Source organism: Thermobia domestica, chromosome 3 (assembly GCF_964235325.1).
Source record: "Thermobia domestica chromosome 3, izTheDome1.hap1.1, whole genome shotgun sequence".
Classification (NCBI taxonomy): domain Eukaryota; kingdom Metazoa; phylum Arthropoda; class Insecta; order Zygentoma; family Lepismatidae; genus Thermobia; species Thermobia domestica.
Genome location: NC_137456.1, coordinates 266,806,096 through 266,821,913, shown reverse-complemented (window position 1 = coordinate 266,821,913; position 15,818 = coordinate 266,806,096). Strand labels below are relative to the sequence as shown.

Genomic DNA, 15,818 nt, shown 5'->3' with positions numbered 1-15,818 from the left:
GACTGTGTGTTTGAAACAATTCTCATTTAGCTTTGATTTTACGTTCGGTGTCAATTAGCCCTACTGGTCCCCTGATTTTATTAATTTCAGTAGCGAAGGCAGTGAAATATGAATGAACTTTTGCTGCATCTACCTAGGTATATGACGATTTTGTAGTTTGGTGGACTAACTAAATGAAAAGAAAATAGCCAGAAAGAAAAGTTTTCATTCTGAAGATAACATAATAAGACAGAATCTTCATTTATTAGCCATGGTGCCTCAGAGGTAGAGTGTTTACCTCTGGTGCATGGCATCCTTGGTCTGATCGCAGCTCGCGGCAAGTGTGCTTTGTGGTGGACAAACACCAAGTGTGTGAGTTTTCCCGGTTTTCTCCCGTTGCTCCCACTTTCTTCAGTCTACCATTTCATTTAGTTTTCATTACCACCGTCTCTTTTAACATAGAAGGCATAACCGTGGGACGTAAAACTTAAATCTTCAATTCCTTTCCACTCTTTCATTTACTGTTGTAGTACTTGAGGTCTTGGATTCTGACAAAAATTTGAAGCATTCTTTTAGGTCTTCCTGATTTTCATAGACCACATTAACAATCCCAAACCTAAAATTTCATCTAAGTTAGTTCACCACTGGGTATTCAATTGGCAACACATGAATCTAAAGCCAATGTTCTGTTGTAAGAGCTAGAAAAGAAAGCCGGAAAAGCAGAAAGATTAGAAAAAATGTGATTTTAGTGTTTTTTTCTGATGCTCTATCATTCACAAGATTTATTTTATGAGCAAAACTGTACACAAAATAATTATTAGAGTATACTCCTACCAGTTTGACCTGAACTCAATGTATAGCATCACTGATTACAACTGTGCCATCATAGCTTTGGCCAGTAAGTTTACTTTCTTGTTTCACGATTTAATAAATCTCAGAAAGTATGCGTTCAGCAATGGAGTCGATATTTTGTCCATTTAGGTTTTAAATAAAGTCCACTAATCTTAACACAGGAACTCCTTCATAAATACAGCACCTTAAGTCAACAACAAGTAGAAACATATCTGCAATGTCAGTTAACTCATCAGCCATGGAGAAAAGTATTTCGGAGCTTTAATTTCTTCTACTATATTTTCTCTGGCGACTTCTAGCATATACCGAAATAACTCAATTTGAATACTTTTAGAACTCTCTTTAACTACTGACGTACTGTCAAGATAAAACTAAAATCAGGAATCTAGTTCAGTTGTATATTCTATCAACCACCTGAACACACCTTGATTTTTCGATCCTTCCCGATGAAAACCACAAAATTTTAGAGTTAACAATTATTGAAAGAGTATCATAATTTTCCGCGCCTGATTATTATGACGTCAATCGAGTCTTTGTAAGCTTGACTTAAACATGTCTCGACTTTCACAGAACCATGTGTTGCTAAACTTAACATATTATTAACATGGTTCCTTATATTTCATGTTTATGTCTTTTGTCATGAAGTCTCCTCAAATCCGATATCCTGTTTGTAACCCACTCAATGTTCGCCGCGTCAAGGTCAATCCCGAACAAACGGCACATGAAAGAGGACAGTGTGTCTCTTATTATACACTTACATATACACTCATATTTCTGTATATTTCAGTATCTAAACGTCTAGTCTACTGTTTCTGACGGCTTAGTACAGTTTGTGTTATGTTTAGCAAAGGAGTTCGTTTTCCATGTGCTTTAATTTCACACTTTTCTGCCAGAGTCAAACCGTCAAATCCATTAGATTTTAAGTATTCTACTACATTTTTCATTATCCATACAAGAACGCAAGTTCAGCATGTAAAACCACAACAACGGAGAAAAATACTCGCGTGTTGTCGCAAAATACTAATTAACTCAAAAGAATAAAACAGATCACTATAAAATAATTGCACAAAATCTAATTGTATGGTTCAGGCCCGCAACTAGAGGGAGGCTAGTGGGCTTGCCCCCCTAAACGTTCCGTGGCCCCCCAGGACTGAATAGAAATTTCTATTATTAATTCAAAAATACAATTTAGACATTTGTAAGATAATTTGGCGACTTGGCCCCCCTAACATATTCATGGCCCCTACAAACATCTGTGGCTGGTTGCTGGCCTAGTATGGTTTCATATTTCATTTCACTTGTCTTTTGGAAACACTGATACAGAAGACAAATTAACAATGTAACGCCCAATTACTTGTAGGAAACCATGAATATTCACAAAAACCGAATACCGCATTTCGAAATAATTAAATAGAATGGAATATTACACAAAAGGAATCATGTGCCTACTCGAAACACGCGCCAGCAGACATACATTCAAACCCTAAATAGCACAAGTGTACTCAGCATTGCTAATCTAAGGAAGGAAGATTATGTCACGCGGAAGAAAAATCAGAAGTTGAAGTTTTTACATGCGGTTGTCCAGGAGAGAATTCAATGCAGCTGGCTAGCCTGATATACGTGCGCATCATTAAACAAAGCAGACATGCAGAAAATGAAAGAACGCGCTTTCGCAAACCCTCAAACATCCGAAAGGACTGTATGTAAAGCAGTCCACGCGTTACCAGTGAAGATATGCTAAGGGGAGGAGGAAGTGGAATCACAACATCGTCGTATGAAAAACCAGGAGATTGACTTACAATCCCAGAGGGTGAAGTGGAACAACAAATTTGCTTAAAACAGGTGAAAAGTTGAACAACGAAACACGCATAAGAAAGGAATAAATATAAATATTGATTATTAAGTCTCGGAACGGAAATATGGAACTACTTTGGGTGAGCTGCAGTCCTGGAACTTCCCCAACGGAGCGTCGCTGGGGAGAAGCAATTATTATCTTTAGGTGGTAATAAGCCTATATGTAAATATATTCCAAATTTTTTGTATGAAGGAATTTCATTAATTTTGGGGGGAAAAATACTCTTTCGTTACTCAAAGTTGAAACAGCAACCTTCAGTGTTAACTGGATAATATTTCTTGATGGAAATATTTTCAGGTTTCTGGAGACTAACCGTATTCCCAGGTTTATCCAAATTGTAATGAATTACAAGCTCATGCCTTTTTTCAGACTTCCAAATTAACATGGTAGCTGCACTTATGCCCAGCTACCGCACAAAATGCGAGGATGTTTGTCAATTGTCCATAAAAGAGAACTATAAATATTAAAGCGAGAATAGCCGTGCTTCCACGGTTGGCATTTATGTATGTGTCCGTTTGAAAAACTAATAGACTTTTGATGAAAATTTGAGTGTACCTTCCTTCCATTTGCAGAAATATTGCCACCGTTTGCTATGTCAAACCATCAAACAGAAGGCGGTAAAATGGGATAAAATACGAGGGTTGGAACTTACATAGTGGCAACACTGCTCTGGAGACAATATGCAATGACATGTTCTAGTGGCGCTGATAGCGCACGTTGTTGACATACCTATCTAACCTCCGAGCAAATAGACTCGCCCGTCGCACGTCACCGGCAGACGCACAAGCGAGGGAAGCACAGTCACTTGTGAGCGAGCAGTCTAACGTAAAGGAACCAATTGTGATACAATTTTGCACATTACACAGACGTCTTGCACTGCTTCAGAGACGCTAGAACAGCCTGCCTGATGAATGTCTGCCACAGTTTGCCGACCTTTCTTGAAGGCTTTTACCCACCGTGCCACTGTTCTGCACGGCAATGCCGATTCCCCACACGCCTCTTGAAGCCATTGATGACGCTGTCGTGCTGTATGACCTCTGGCGCATTCAATCTTGATCCAACTCCGTTGTTCCTGTTTCGGAAACATAGTGACACCTTAACGTTAGACCGCCCACAAGTGACTGTGCTTCCCTCGCTTGTGCGTCTGCCGGTGACGTGCGACGGATGAGTCTCTTTGCTCGGAGGTTAGGTAGGTGTGTCAGCAACGGGCGCTATCAGCGCCAATAGTACGTTTCTTTGCATATTGTCTCCACAGCAGTGTTGCCATGATTTAAGTTCCAACCCTCGTACATCGGATGTTTTATGTTTACACGTGTACATTAAGGACAATTTAAAGTATTCGTTTTTCGTAATATGTCTTAGATTTTCTTAATTCTTCACAACCATTCACACCTCGTGCACTTGAAATTAGTAAAGCATTACATTGGATTATTCTCCCCACCGATCTTTTTTTCTTTTCTTTTTTTTTAAGATTTCGGCGATAACTTATTCAAAGCTCGCTTGGTGTTGATATAACAATACTATATATTGTATATTTTCGTTGACTCGTTTTTGTAATCCTCACGTGCTTAGTGTTAAGACCAGCAAATATATTCTATGAAATTTGCTTTCTAATGTGATGGATTGAAATTGTTTAATATATGGCAGGAATGATTGTGGATTTGCGTAACACGCACCAAGAAACTAATATTCGTGCTAAAAGCGGAATGCAAATACCAAATGCAAATACATTCTTGAGTTTGAAAGAACATAACTATAAATTTAATCGCACACCCACACCCACACCCACACACACACACACATATATATATATATATATATATATATTACGGTGGTCCAAAAACATATGAAAAAACTAAAGTTTTGAATTCACTAATGGGTCACTTGTTATTTTATTCCTACAGTCACATGCATTCATGAGGAAAAATCACCAATGTAGGACTATATTTAAAGATCGCTCAATCTTGCACAATATTTAACCGCTTAACTTAAAACCACGAATATACTCGTGCAAGGTAAAAAGATCTGAATGTGATTATAAATTGAAACTACGATTCTTTACGTTGCGCTCTATGCATCTGAATACATGGGTATCCGCTAGGTGTTGGTAACGTTCATTTAGCAAGTTGTGGCTAGTATTTTGTGTTGGAGGCCATTAATTATTAACAAAGTGGTGGAACTAAAATAACATATCTAGCTTGTGTCAAGAATTTATTTGTCCGCTTTGTCTCTGTGAAAAGAATACAATAATTCACAATTGATTGAATGGAATATTTACTTATAGTGTAAATTTAACTTTTATTTTCATTTAACTAATACCTGCATTATGTTTTTGCATTTATTATTTCTGCAATGTTTTTAAAGGAACCTTCGACAAGATCCTCCAGTGATGTCTGGCTTTTGTGAAAACCAGAACCTACAATTGCAGGAGCTGGTCTACCAACGAAACTTCAGGTGCTCAGAAAATTCATCTAGCATCACATGGAAGAGATGCTTGTTCAATACCGAAGTGCCGAACTTGCAATGGATGCTCTGGTTCCATTATGGCTCAAAGCAAATGCGCCGATGATGGATAAGCGCTATACCCTTAAGAAACTAATAAAGCTTTATGAGGAATATAGGGCTTTGATGAAGAATCGAACGAAAGACTAACTTTCTTGTAGGATGAAAGAGGACATTTTTCGTGGAGATCTGGATGATGTCTTTGATATTTCACGGAAACATGCCCTGCAGCTCATGAAGAATGAAGAGGACAAAAGCTTCTTGGTGCAACAGTTGGAAGATCAATGTTCATCGAGTTTCGGGCCGGTCGACAGGAAAATGGCTTACCAGCAGAAGAGGAAAAGGATGCGGTTCCCACACAGAAAAAGCACGTCAGGAGAAAGTTAAACGTCTAATTGTAGAAACCATCAACACAGACGAGGTGTTTGAACCCACTTTGAGCTCATGAGGCACATCGGAATCATCGATAAGGATGTAGTGTTCAGTAAGTACAGTGAGGCATCAAATAGCCAGAGAGTACACTTCCTTCTAAACGACGAAAAACTGTGATCAGTTATGATGTATCAATCGCTCTCGACCGTGCCAATATCAGTGAGAGAAGTGCAACATTGGTAATGGCAACTGTGGTTCAATCTCTCGGTCACTCACTCAACGAAGTTGCTCTTTCTCGAAGTACTATCCGCCGCAAAAGGAGCTCAACAAGAGAAGCTATGTGCACCAAAGAACAGGCTAGTTTTTCATCTGATGGTTCCTTGAGTCTTTACTGGGACGGAAAACTCCTGCCAAACATTGTCCAAGGAGCTGAGAAAGTTGCTAGGGTAGCTATTCTTATCACAGATCCCTCGAAAGGAGAGGAAAAGCTTCTAGGAGTTCCCGTGGTTGCTTCTGGAACCAGAGTTGCCCAAGCCAATGCATGTTTAAAGCTTGTTGATGATTGGTCTCTGAGGAACAAAATTAGAGGTCTAGTCTTCGACGCAACTGCCTCAAATACAGGATTGCAGTCTGGGGCATGTGCATTGAAAGAAAAATCTTTGGGTAGCGGTTTGGATTGCTTGTAGACACCATGTGCTAGAAGTTGTCTTGTCTGCCGTATTCAAAACCTGCACCAGCTTTGGGACCAGCAGTGGGCCTGAAATTGGTTTATTCAAACGATTCCAGCAGAATTGGAGTTCATTAGATCATAATACATTTGAAAACGCACCTGAATATATTTTCCCTGAAGGTACAGCTGACCTTAGGAGTGAGATGGTTGAGTACTACAAGGAGGCCGTCGAGAAAAAGCAACAAAGAGGTGATCATAACGAACTCATGCTCCTCTGCTTTTTATTCCTTGGAGGAAAAGCAGAAACAACTGTCAAATTCCCCAGTCCTGGAGATGCACCATGCAAGATGGATGTCCAAACCCATATATACAATAAAGATCTTCCTCTTTCGCAGTGAAATTAATCTTTGTGAGAGTGAGATAAAAGAGCTTTAGAGATTAAGTCTGTTCGTTGCCCTCATCTATGAACGCTGCTGAAATGAGGCAAATATGGCACATAGAGCACCACTCAATGACCTCAACTTCTTGCGTCAGCTGGAAGAATATCATAACGAAAAATTTAAGAATGCAGCATTTGCGTCGATGAAAAGGCATATATGGTATATGTCCGAATAACTAATTCGTCTTTCACTTTTTGATCCCCGAGTGTCAGATTCAACAAAGCAAGTGATAGTCAACAATATGGTAGTCAAATCTGAAAAGAAGAAAGATATGAGAAGAGCAGATGGGAACAATTTCACGACGGCAGGTCAGCTGGAATCCTATGCTACAAGGCGCTCCACCATATTCTTCAATGTACTTCTGAACGATGGTGAAGAATAGGCAAAATCCTTCATTCAAGAAGATCCTGATCCTGATCCATAACAAAAGAGGTATACCAAAAAACTAACACAAGTGTTGAAAACCTGGCTGTTGTAAATGATTGTTCTGAAAGAGCTGTTGCCCTTATTCAAGCTTACAACAGTTTTATAACGAAAGATGAGGCACAGAAACAATATTTGGTTTGTGTTGTTGCTCTACACCGTAAGAAAATCAAAGATTTAAGAAGGGTACACTAAAAAAAATATTAAATTATGAACAAAAACATGTTTTGATGTGATTTAATAACGAACAGATGCAGTATGAAAGTGAATATGGAATATAATATAATTTTATTACGTTGTAACAAATATTACCTAAGTACATTCAAAACTATCAACTTTGAGCGAGTACTTAAACATATGGTAGAGCCTTAATATTTTGCAGTTTTGATTGTTGACGTCATAAGAATAAAGGAATGAATGACCCAGATTAAAATTCGTTAAGTTGACTTTTTGAACCACCCGAATATATATATATATATATATATATATATATATATATATAGTGAGTCAAAATATGTGTTACATGGCAATATCTCGCGAACTATACATCAAATAAGAAAAATTATAAGAGCCAATGTCCAATACAGAAAGGCCTGAAAGATGGGTCAAGTACGGGATTTCCCCGCCCCATTTTGGAGGAAGGGGTGTACGCAAAATTTCCAAATGGACACATAGGTCGAATCATACCTCGTTGGAAAGAGCTTGGAAAATTGAACATTTTTTGCAGGAAACGCTTTTTGCTATAGGCCATCGTTCTTAAGATGATCCCCCAAAATAGTTCTGTATCAGATAATATTACCAGTACTTATAAATCGGAAACGGTTGTATAGAAAACGATGAAACAAAATATGAAAAGTGTAAAAGCCATAGGTAATGTGTAATTTTCTTGGGGCGGTGCCCCCATGGCCCCCATCATAGGGTCCCGGGGCCAATTTGAACATTTCAAACGGGAAATAGGTCGATGATAACTTGTTTGATAAATCGCGGAACACCAAACAGCTTAGTACAAAATTTGTTTTGATTTCTGACAAGCCTTTTTCAAAATGGCCACCAAAACTTTTGTAGTAAGATGTTTCGTATTTCATGATCTATCAAAGAAGGTATCGCTCGCTTTATGTTGCTATTTGACAATTCTACATTCACCGCTCAATCCAAAATAGGAGGCGGGGAATCTCGTGTTTCACCCACATTTAAGGCCATCTGTATTGTACATTGAATTTTAACACTTTTCTTATTTGAAACATAGTTCGCGGGATATTGTCTTGTAACAATCAATTTGAACACTGTGCTTTCTATCTGAACGTGGAACCATTTCTGGCCGCCATTTTGAAACAGATTTACCGAAATGAAAACAAATTTCGTACTAGGCTATTTGGCTTTCCACGATCTACAAAGAAGTTATCACTCGACCTATATTCCCATTGGACATTTTCAAGTTGGGCACGGGTCGTCATGATGGGGACCCTGGTGACACCGCGACAACACCATTCACGTTACCTATGACTTTTCCTTTTTCATTTTTTGTTTCATCGTTTTATACTCAGCCGTTTCTCATGTATATGTACTGGGACTTTTATTTGATACAGGACCATTTTTAGAGCACATCTTTAAAAAGATGCCTGATATCAAAAATTGCTTCCTACAAAAATGTTCAAGTTTTCAAGCTCTTTCGAAAGAGGTATCACTCGACGTATGTTCCCATTTTAAAATTTCACGGACACCCCCCCCCCAAAAATGGGAGGCGGGGGAACCTCCTGTTTCACCCATCTTTAGCCAAGTCTGTATTATACATTGACTATTAACATTTTTCTTATTCCATGTATAGTTCGCGAGATATTGCATTGTAACACTTTTCTGAATCACTCTGTATGTAGGTTGCTCGAGAAAACAATTATTTTTCAAACAGAATTTTTACAGTTCATAAGAGTTAAACCGTCTATCCAAACATGTAACTGTATTTTTTTATAATCTGGCAATAACATAAGTTCACACGTACAACCTTAAGTTTCCTCATATTGTCAGAAATCGTACTTATTAATTGATGAAAAATATAGTTTTGGAATATCCTTATAAAATTCAGTTTTCTTCTTATATTTCTAATAGAGTAATGTGATACTTTCTAATACGTATTTCCTGATTTGAACAAACGCTATCAGATTTAAAGGATTTAAAGTGTAATAGATTTTTAATATTTTTGCAGGGTATTGCGATATCTATATTGGCATGTTCATATTTGATTATCCAAAAACTTGATTCTCTGGATTATATACCTCCAGAGGATAGAAAAAGTAAGTACTTGTTAAAATACAACATCAATCTTCAAGTAGAAAGTAATGGTTTCAGGCAACGAAAAGAACCTTGATTTTCATAAAAAAAAAAAGTTTTTATCTGAAATTAAGAATTCAATTAGCAATTAATATATAAACTTAAGATAACTTGCTCATTACTAAGCTTACATCTTAGTACATTTCGACATAAATTGTTATCTCAACTCGAACAAATAACTAAACCTTTGCCACTGAGCGTACTTTATGTGCAATTATAAATACAATCAGCTCGTAAATCACACTCGTAAACACTGACAAGATACATTCAGGAAGTGTCCTCTCGAGATTCATGTAAAATTGATTCAATTGCAAAGTTCTCCGAAGTGTATTGTACTAATTTTAGTGCACCATGCAGGCAAGGTTGCTTTGTTTAAAACAAATTTTGTATACGTTTCAAACATTTTGTTTTAAACACGTGTATTTTTAAGACTTGTTTTAAACATATGCTTATTTTTATTTTATTTTATTTATGTGAACAAATCAGCTTGAGAAAGAAAATTGTAAAAACTGCTCCCATTTCAGAAATTATTTTCTTACTGTGTGAATCTTTGGATTTCTCATGCCTATTGTAAGTCAATGTGATGATCTACCATTTATTTTGTTTCTTTTTCCCCTTATTTTTAGCGTATATTGTATTGCTTCTCAGTTAACTTGCAAGAAATTATCGTACTCGAAGGTTGGACTACTTGGAGAACTGATCTTAAAAAATAAAATAATTGTCATACAAACAAATTTTTGTGTTGTATTCAGAGAACAAAGAGAAGGATATTTGCTAAATTGCGGTTCTGAAATTAAAATATAGCAGGTATTCGTTGATACAGTACATGTTGGTTCTCAGTTTCCGAGACAATTTGGAATAGTTTAACATTAGTTTTACGGAAAAAGAAAAGGACATCATTTGGAGCAAATTTATTAAAGTAACTAAACTCCATTAGAAAAAAAAAACTATCATACGAGCTCGTTGCAAAACGTGTAAGATACAAATGGTTGGTTTATTTCAAAAGACTAAAGAATCGTTTTGAAAAATGCATTGTTGTGAAAAAGTGGAAACCCAAACAAATGGTAAAAGTGATGATCCCAAAATTTCTTCTGGTGATTCTAACGTCAGTGGTATGGTGGAAATGCAGCTGGAAACTTCAGGTAAAAATTAATTTCATATCAACACTATCTTTTTCACTATATTATGGAAATTTTATTTCGTCCCTCTTCCCAATTAATTTCTAAATTTTCTTAAAAGCTTTACAAATTAGTATAACTTTATGAAGGGACCAGGAGAGAAAACGCAAGTTACGGCACTTTCCCGTGTAACTAACCAATGATGCGTGATACTTATTGTAAAAATCAGTGCCGAACGCCAGTGTCTGGCACAATATGATCTCAATTTTTTTCGGCTGTCTGTATGTATTCACCACACCACACGGCGCAATTTTCGGTCTATTAACATTACATATTGAGGGTAGAGGCACGAGACGTCGGAATTTGCTGTATAGAGTTTGATTGCAATTTTAAGTAAAATTTTAAAATTAGTGGTTCGGATCCCACTTTAAACAGAAAGCCATTTCTCATAGCTTTGCTACTGATGCAAGACAAATCAATCAAACTAAACAAAATGATTTTAGCATTTCGAACAAATTTGGGTTGCAGAATAAATATGGCTCCCACTCAGTTTTCATAAAATAGTTTTGGATATGGGGCACACCGAGGACAAGAAATCCATTTCCATTTTCAGAAAGGATCACTTTTGCTCAGCAAACCAAGTATCTTCGTAACCAAGGGTACGAAATAAATGAAACTAAAACCACGTGAAAGGGTGTGGACTAGAGTTTCACACGACAACCGCTAGAAAACGGCGTTGATGAAATGGGCGAGGAGGGCTAATGTTCCCCGGCGTGCTGACAAATTTAAAATATTAACATTATATTGTATACGCTGCAGCGTGGAAATGATTAACAAGTTATGAATCATACTCAATTATGCATAATTATTAAAAATAAATGCAGGGTGTGTCCAAAAGAATACACCGACGGAAAACGTCATATTTTTCACAACCACGAATCCTAGACGAAAGAAAGAAACACTACATGACAATATGTAATCTATAATTGTATATATGTGCAGCTAGAGAGGGACGTCAGTTTAGAGATCATCCGACCCTAACCCTGAATTACATATATTTGGGGGCAGTAATGCAGATTTAGAAACTTTTTGCTCTGTAAAATCCAACATAAATATTGAAGTCTTTACACCGAGTAATACCGATTTTGATAAGTTATATTCCATTTCCACTGCCAATAAGGATTTTTAGGACTATATTGCTCTCTGGTATATGGGTTGTTTTTTGCCCAAAGATTCCAAAGGTGGCTCTAATTTCGGGTTTCGGACCTGCTTATAATTGTGGAAATTGATCCAAAGGAACCTTCCAGTTTTAATCATCTGTATGTTCTTCGTATTTGTTCGATGTAACGACCTCAAGCTTGTTCTGTTGGACTTTGCTTATCAAAAAATTTCTAAAACTGCCTTAGTGTCAAAATATCTGAAACCAAAGTTGATATGGGGAGGTTGCCCTCCTGTGCCACTCGCGCCCTCCTGTGTAGAGGCTATCATATGAAACTATCCCACGCCCTTTCGCAGGGTTTTTGTTACTCTTGACTGAAAAGATATTATGTTTTTAGAATTAGCAAACCTGAACTTTATTGGAAAAGGATTTGGATCTATTGTGCTCTGAATGTCTCAGATATTACCTTTCTTCAATAAATTATTAACTCAAGAAACAACCAATTACATAGGTTTGCAGAAAATATTCTAAAGTTAGCACAACATGAGGTGTACATCAAACGTTACTTTTCGAAAATTTATTATTTTAAAATAATTTTATTCGCAGCAGTGTTCTGAAGTAGTTATCAAATTTTACAACAAAAATCTCACCCACCTCCATGAAACGCGAGCTTCGTCCCTAATTGTATAAATAGAAAATCTCCTGAAACGGTTATTCCAAAATGACTTTCTTTAGGGCTAAAATAACCGCACTACCGTATTTCTGGTAGACTGCCTTTGCATTTGAAATTTCGAATACCATTCAAAAATGTCCGCCATATAGCACCATCTGATGTGTCAGACCACTTGCAAGTTCCATCATTCTCTCTCAGCCCGTTCTTAATATACAAGGGAGGTGAAGACTTTTATTTTGCCATGTATATTGATAGTGTGTGAAATCTCTATTGGAGGTAGATTTCAAAATCTACCTAAAAAGCTTATTACAAAAAAGAATGTACTTACGAGAGTCACTGACAAGAGGATGTAAAAAAATGAAATGAAATCTTTAAGTTTTACGTCCCACGGTTATGCCGGTTAGGCTAAAGGAGACGGTGATGATGAGAGATGAGTGAAATGGTGGAATGAAGAAAGTGGGAGGAAACGGGAGAACCCCGAGAAAACCCACGAGCACGGTGTTTGTCCACCACAAAGTTCACTTGGCGGGGGCTGGGATCGAACCCGGGACCCCAAGCACCAGAGGTGAACGCTCTACCACTGAGCCACCGCGCCCCCCTACAAGAGGATGTAATAAAAGGGGGGTCATGATATGAAATAAGTTGATAATTACTAATCTGTACTGAAATACGTATTCTGTACTCAACACAGTGTACTCTAAATGAGAATGAAATAAATGAAACGATCTTTTGCAAGAGCAAAAAAGGTCATACTAATACGTTATAACTCATTTAAATTATGTTTAAAAGCATGTTTTAAACTGTTCAAAATGTTTAAAACAGGTTTTTGTGTGTTTTAAAATGCATTTAAACATTTTCAACACTTTTTTCATGTATTAAACACAGGTTTTATTTTTTAAACTATTTTTTTCCAACCCTGTATACAGATAATGTGCATATTTATGGGCCTTCGTATATCAGGAATCCAATTATATAATACTATAATCCTAGTACGAAAAATTGCTTTTACTTTCTTTACATATAAATTGACATTAATATGGGCAAATGCAAAACAAATTGGATCAAGTATTGCTTCTTTGACACCTGTTACTAAACCGAGCCTCCATCTTGGACCAGCCATATTAGATTCAACTTTCGGATTTTCCAATGGGAATAGGCGCAAGTGATATATCAAATTCATGTACAACTTTCCCAAACATTCGTTGCTGTAATCAGTTTTACCATAATGAGTATTGTTGGGAAGGTATTACGTGTTAAATGTCAGGCAATTCACCAATATTGAACCAAGTAGAAAGTTGTGGAGGGCCCCTTCTATATGTAATCTTTAACATGATTTAACATTCACGAAATAATCTCTAAACGTAGATACATAGACACACAAACGACATTACGGAAATGCTAGGTTTTCACCCAAATATAGGCATATCTGGATTTTCATTAGGCATTTTGACGAGCAATTAGGAATTTTGACTTCCTAGTTAGCGTAAGATGGAAGGAATAACAACGACTCACAAAAATATAATAAGTTTATGACACCGATGTTGTAAATATTTTGTTTATGCCTACAGTATTTTTCAGTTAAAATTGTTTTGATTTGTCAACATCTCCAACAGAAGCATAACTGATATTACTCTACAATGTCTATTCGCAAAGTGCTTGGAAGGATTTTACATACAAAACCTTCCCAACGTACAGGGTACGTAAAATTCACTACAACAGTAAATTTTCGAGAAAATTGTACATTAATTTGATTTATCACTTGCACCTATTCCCATTTGAAAAACCGAAAATTGAATCCAATGGGTCGGATCGAAGATAGCGGCCGTGGTGGGCGGGCTTGATCCAATTTGTTTCACACATGCTCACATTCAAGTCTAGTTACATATAGCGAAACTAAAAGCAATTTTGTGTCTGATATAATAGTGAATTAAGGGTATGTGAAAGCCCCTAAATAAGCAAATTACTGGCATGGGCTGCTAAAATTAATAAAACACACATTGGGCCGCGAAGAAGTTTGCAAAATTCGCGAAGGGACACTTAGAGAATATACCTTGTGAGTTTGCTACAATGAAAGCAAAAATAAATATTATGTGGATTATGCAGAGTTGTTTTGAAGTATGATTAGCGTCATACTAAAGATCTTTCTACTGCATGAATCATATGTAAGTCGAAGGCTTTAATATTGTACTAATCATGCTTCAAAACGACTCTGCATAACGACTCTACACCTTTAGATTAAGTAAGATACTTAAAAAATGACCTTCACGTAAGCACTAAATTAGTACAAATAATATAACAGTTGTGCAATTTGGTATAAATTGAAAGGCAAAATGCATGGATATTTGTATTATATCCTTGTTGGTAAACATTCCGTTTGTGGTCTGTTTGTTTAGATTAAGTAAGATTCTTAAAAAATGACCTTCACGTAAGCACTAAATTAGTACAAATAATATAACAGTTGTGCAATTTGGTATAAATTGAAAGGCAAAATGCATGGATATTTGTATTATATCCTTGTTGGTAAACATTCCGTTTGTGGTCTGTTTGTTTATTGACATTTACTACCAGTCTTTTGTTAAATCCAAACTATCGTGATGCTATAAATTTCAATGGTCTCCCACATTCAAATATGAACTTGTTCCCTTTGTAAGAAACACTGAGGATTTAAGTAATATAAATACGATTATCATACATATAGTTCATATAATAAATATGGCTTCTGTTACTAAAATTTCCTCACAGTAGTGAAACGTTTCAGATACATGTATGGGTGAACTATGAAAGAATATTTTGCTCCTGATTCGTGGGAAAGAGATCGGTTACTCTCTGCTCGCACCGAACAAAAGAAGTTATTTACGTCGCAAAAATAAAGTATAAATTGAAGAATAATTTCTGTCTTTCCAAAATATACAGAGCATTCACAAAGAAGACTTATATAACCTCTTGACGGTTATAAATTCAATATTGTATCAGTACGTTTTCATTCCTTCCGTAGTGATAGAAAATTAGAATTATAATAAATACTACTAGAACAAATAACTTATAAAGAAAATGAGTTTCAATATAAAGTGAGGGAAAGGATACATTACCATTATTTTGGTTTTCCAGATAGCAAAGAGCAAAGGTAGTGACCAACATTTTTAAATTGATTGTAGTTTGATTTCGTACTTGAAGCGTTCTTTGGTACATCATATAGGCCTAGTTCGTGATACAAATAGGAATTAATTAACATATCCCTAAAACCTATCTTTTGTGACCCCTGATCTAAAACCCTCGAGTACCTCTAATTTCATTTACGCCACTCACTCAGAATTGGGAAAATTTAAAAACTACTGAATTTGTTTCAATATTTTTTCGTTGAAATCATCATTAAATAATTCTGGGTGGGAATAGTTAGAGTATGTTCTGGTATTCACTGCAGAATCTTTGTCTTAATGTGCTAGTCTACGA

General features: G+C 36.4%; 1 protein-coding gene across 2 annotated transcripts in view; it reads left to right on the top strand.

Moving 5' to 3' along the window:
• LOC145681642 (uncharacterized) overlaps positions 1-15,818 on the top strand; it is a 243,673-nt gene that overhangs the window by 56,972 nt on the left and 170,883 nt on the right. For both annotated transcript variants that reach the window (XM_081753261.1, XM_081753262.1), the window contains exon 3: positions 9,294-9,381. In XM_081753261.1, coding sequence (XP_081609387.1) covers positions 9,294-9,381 — 88 coding nt within the window. The remainder of the gene's footprint in view (positions 1-9,293; positions 9,382-15,818) is intronic.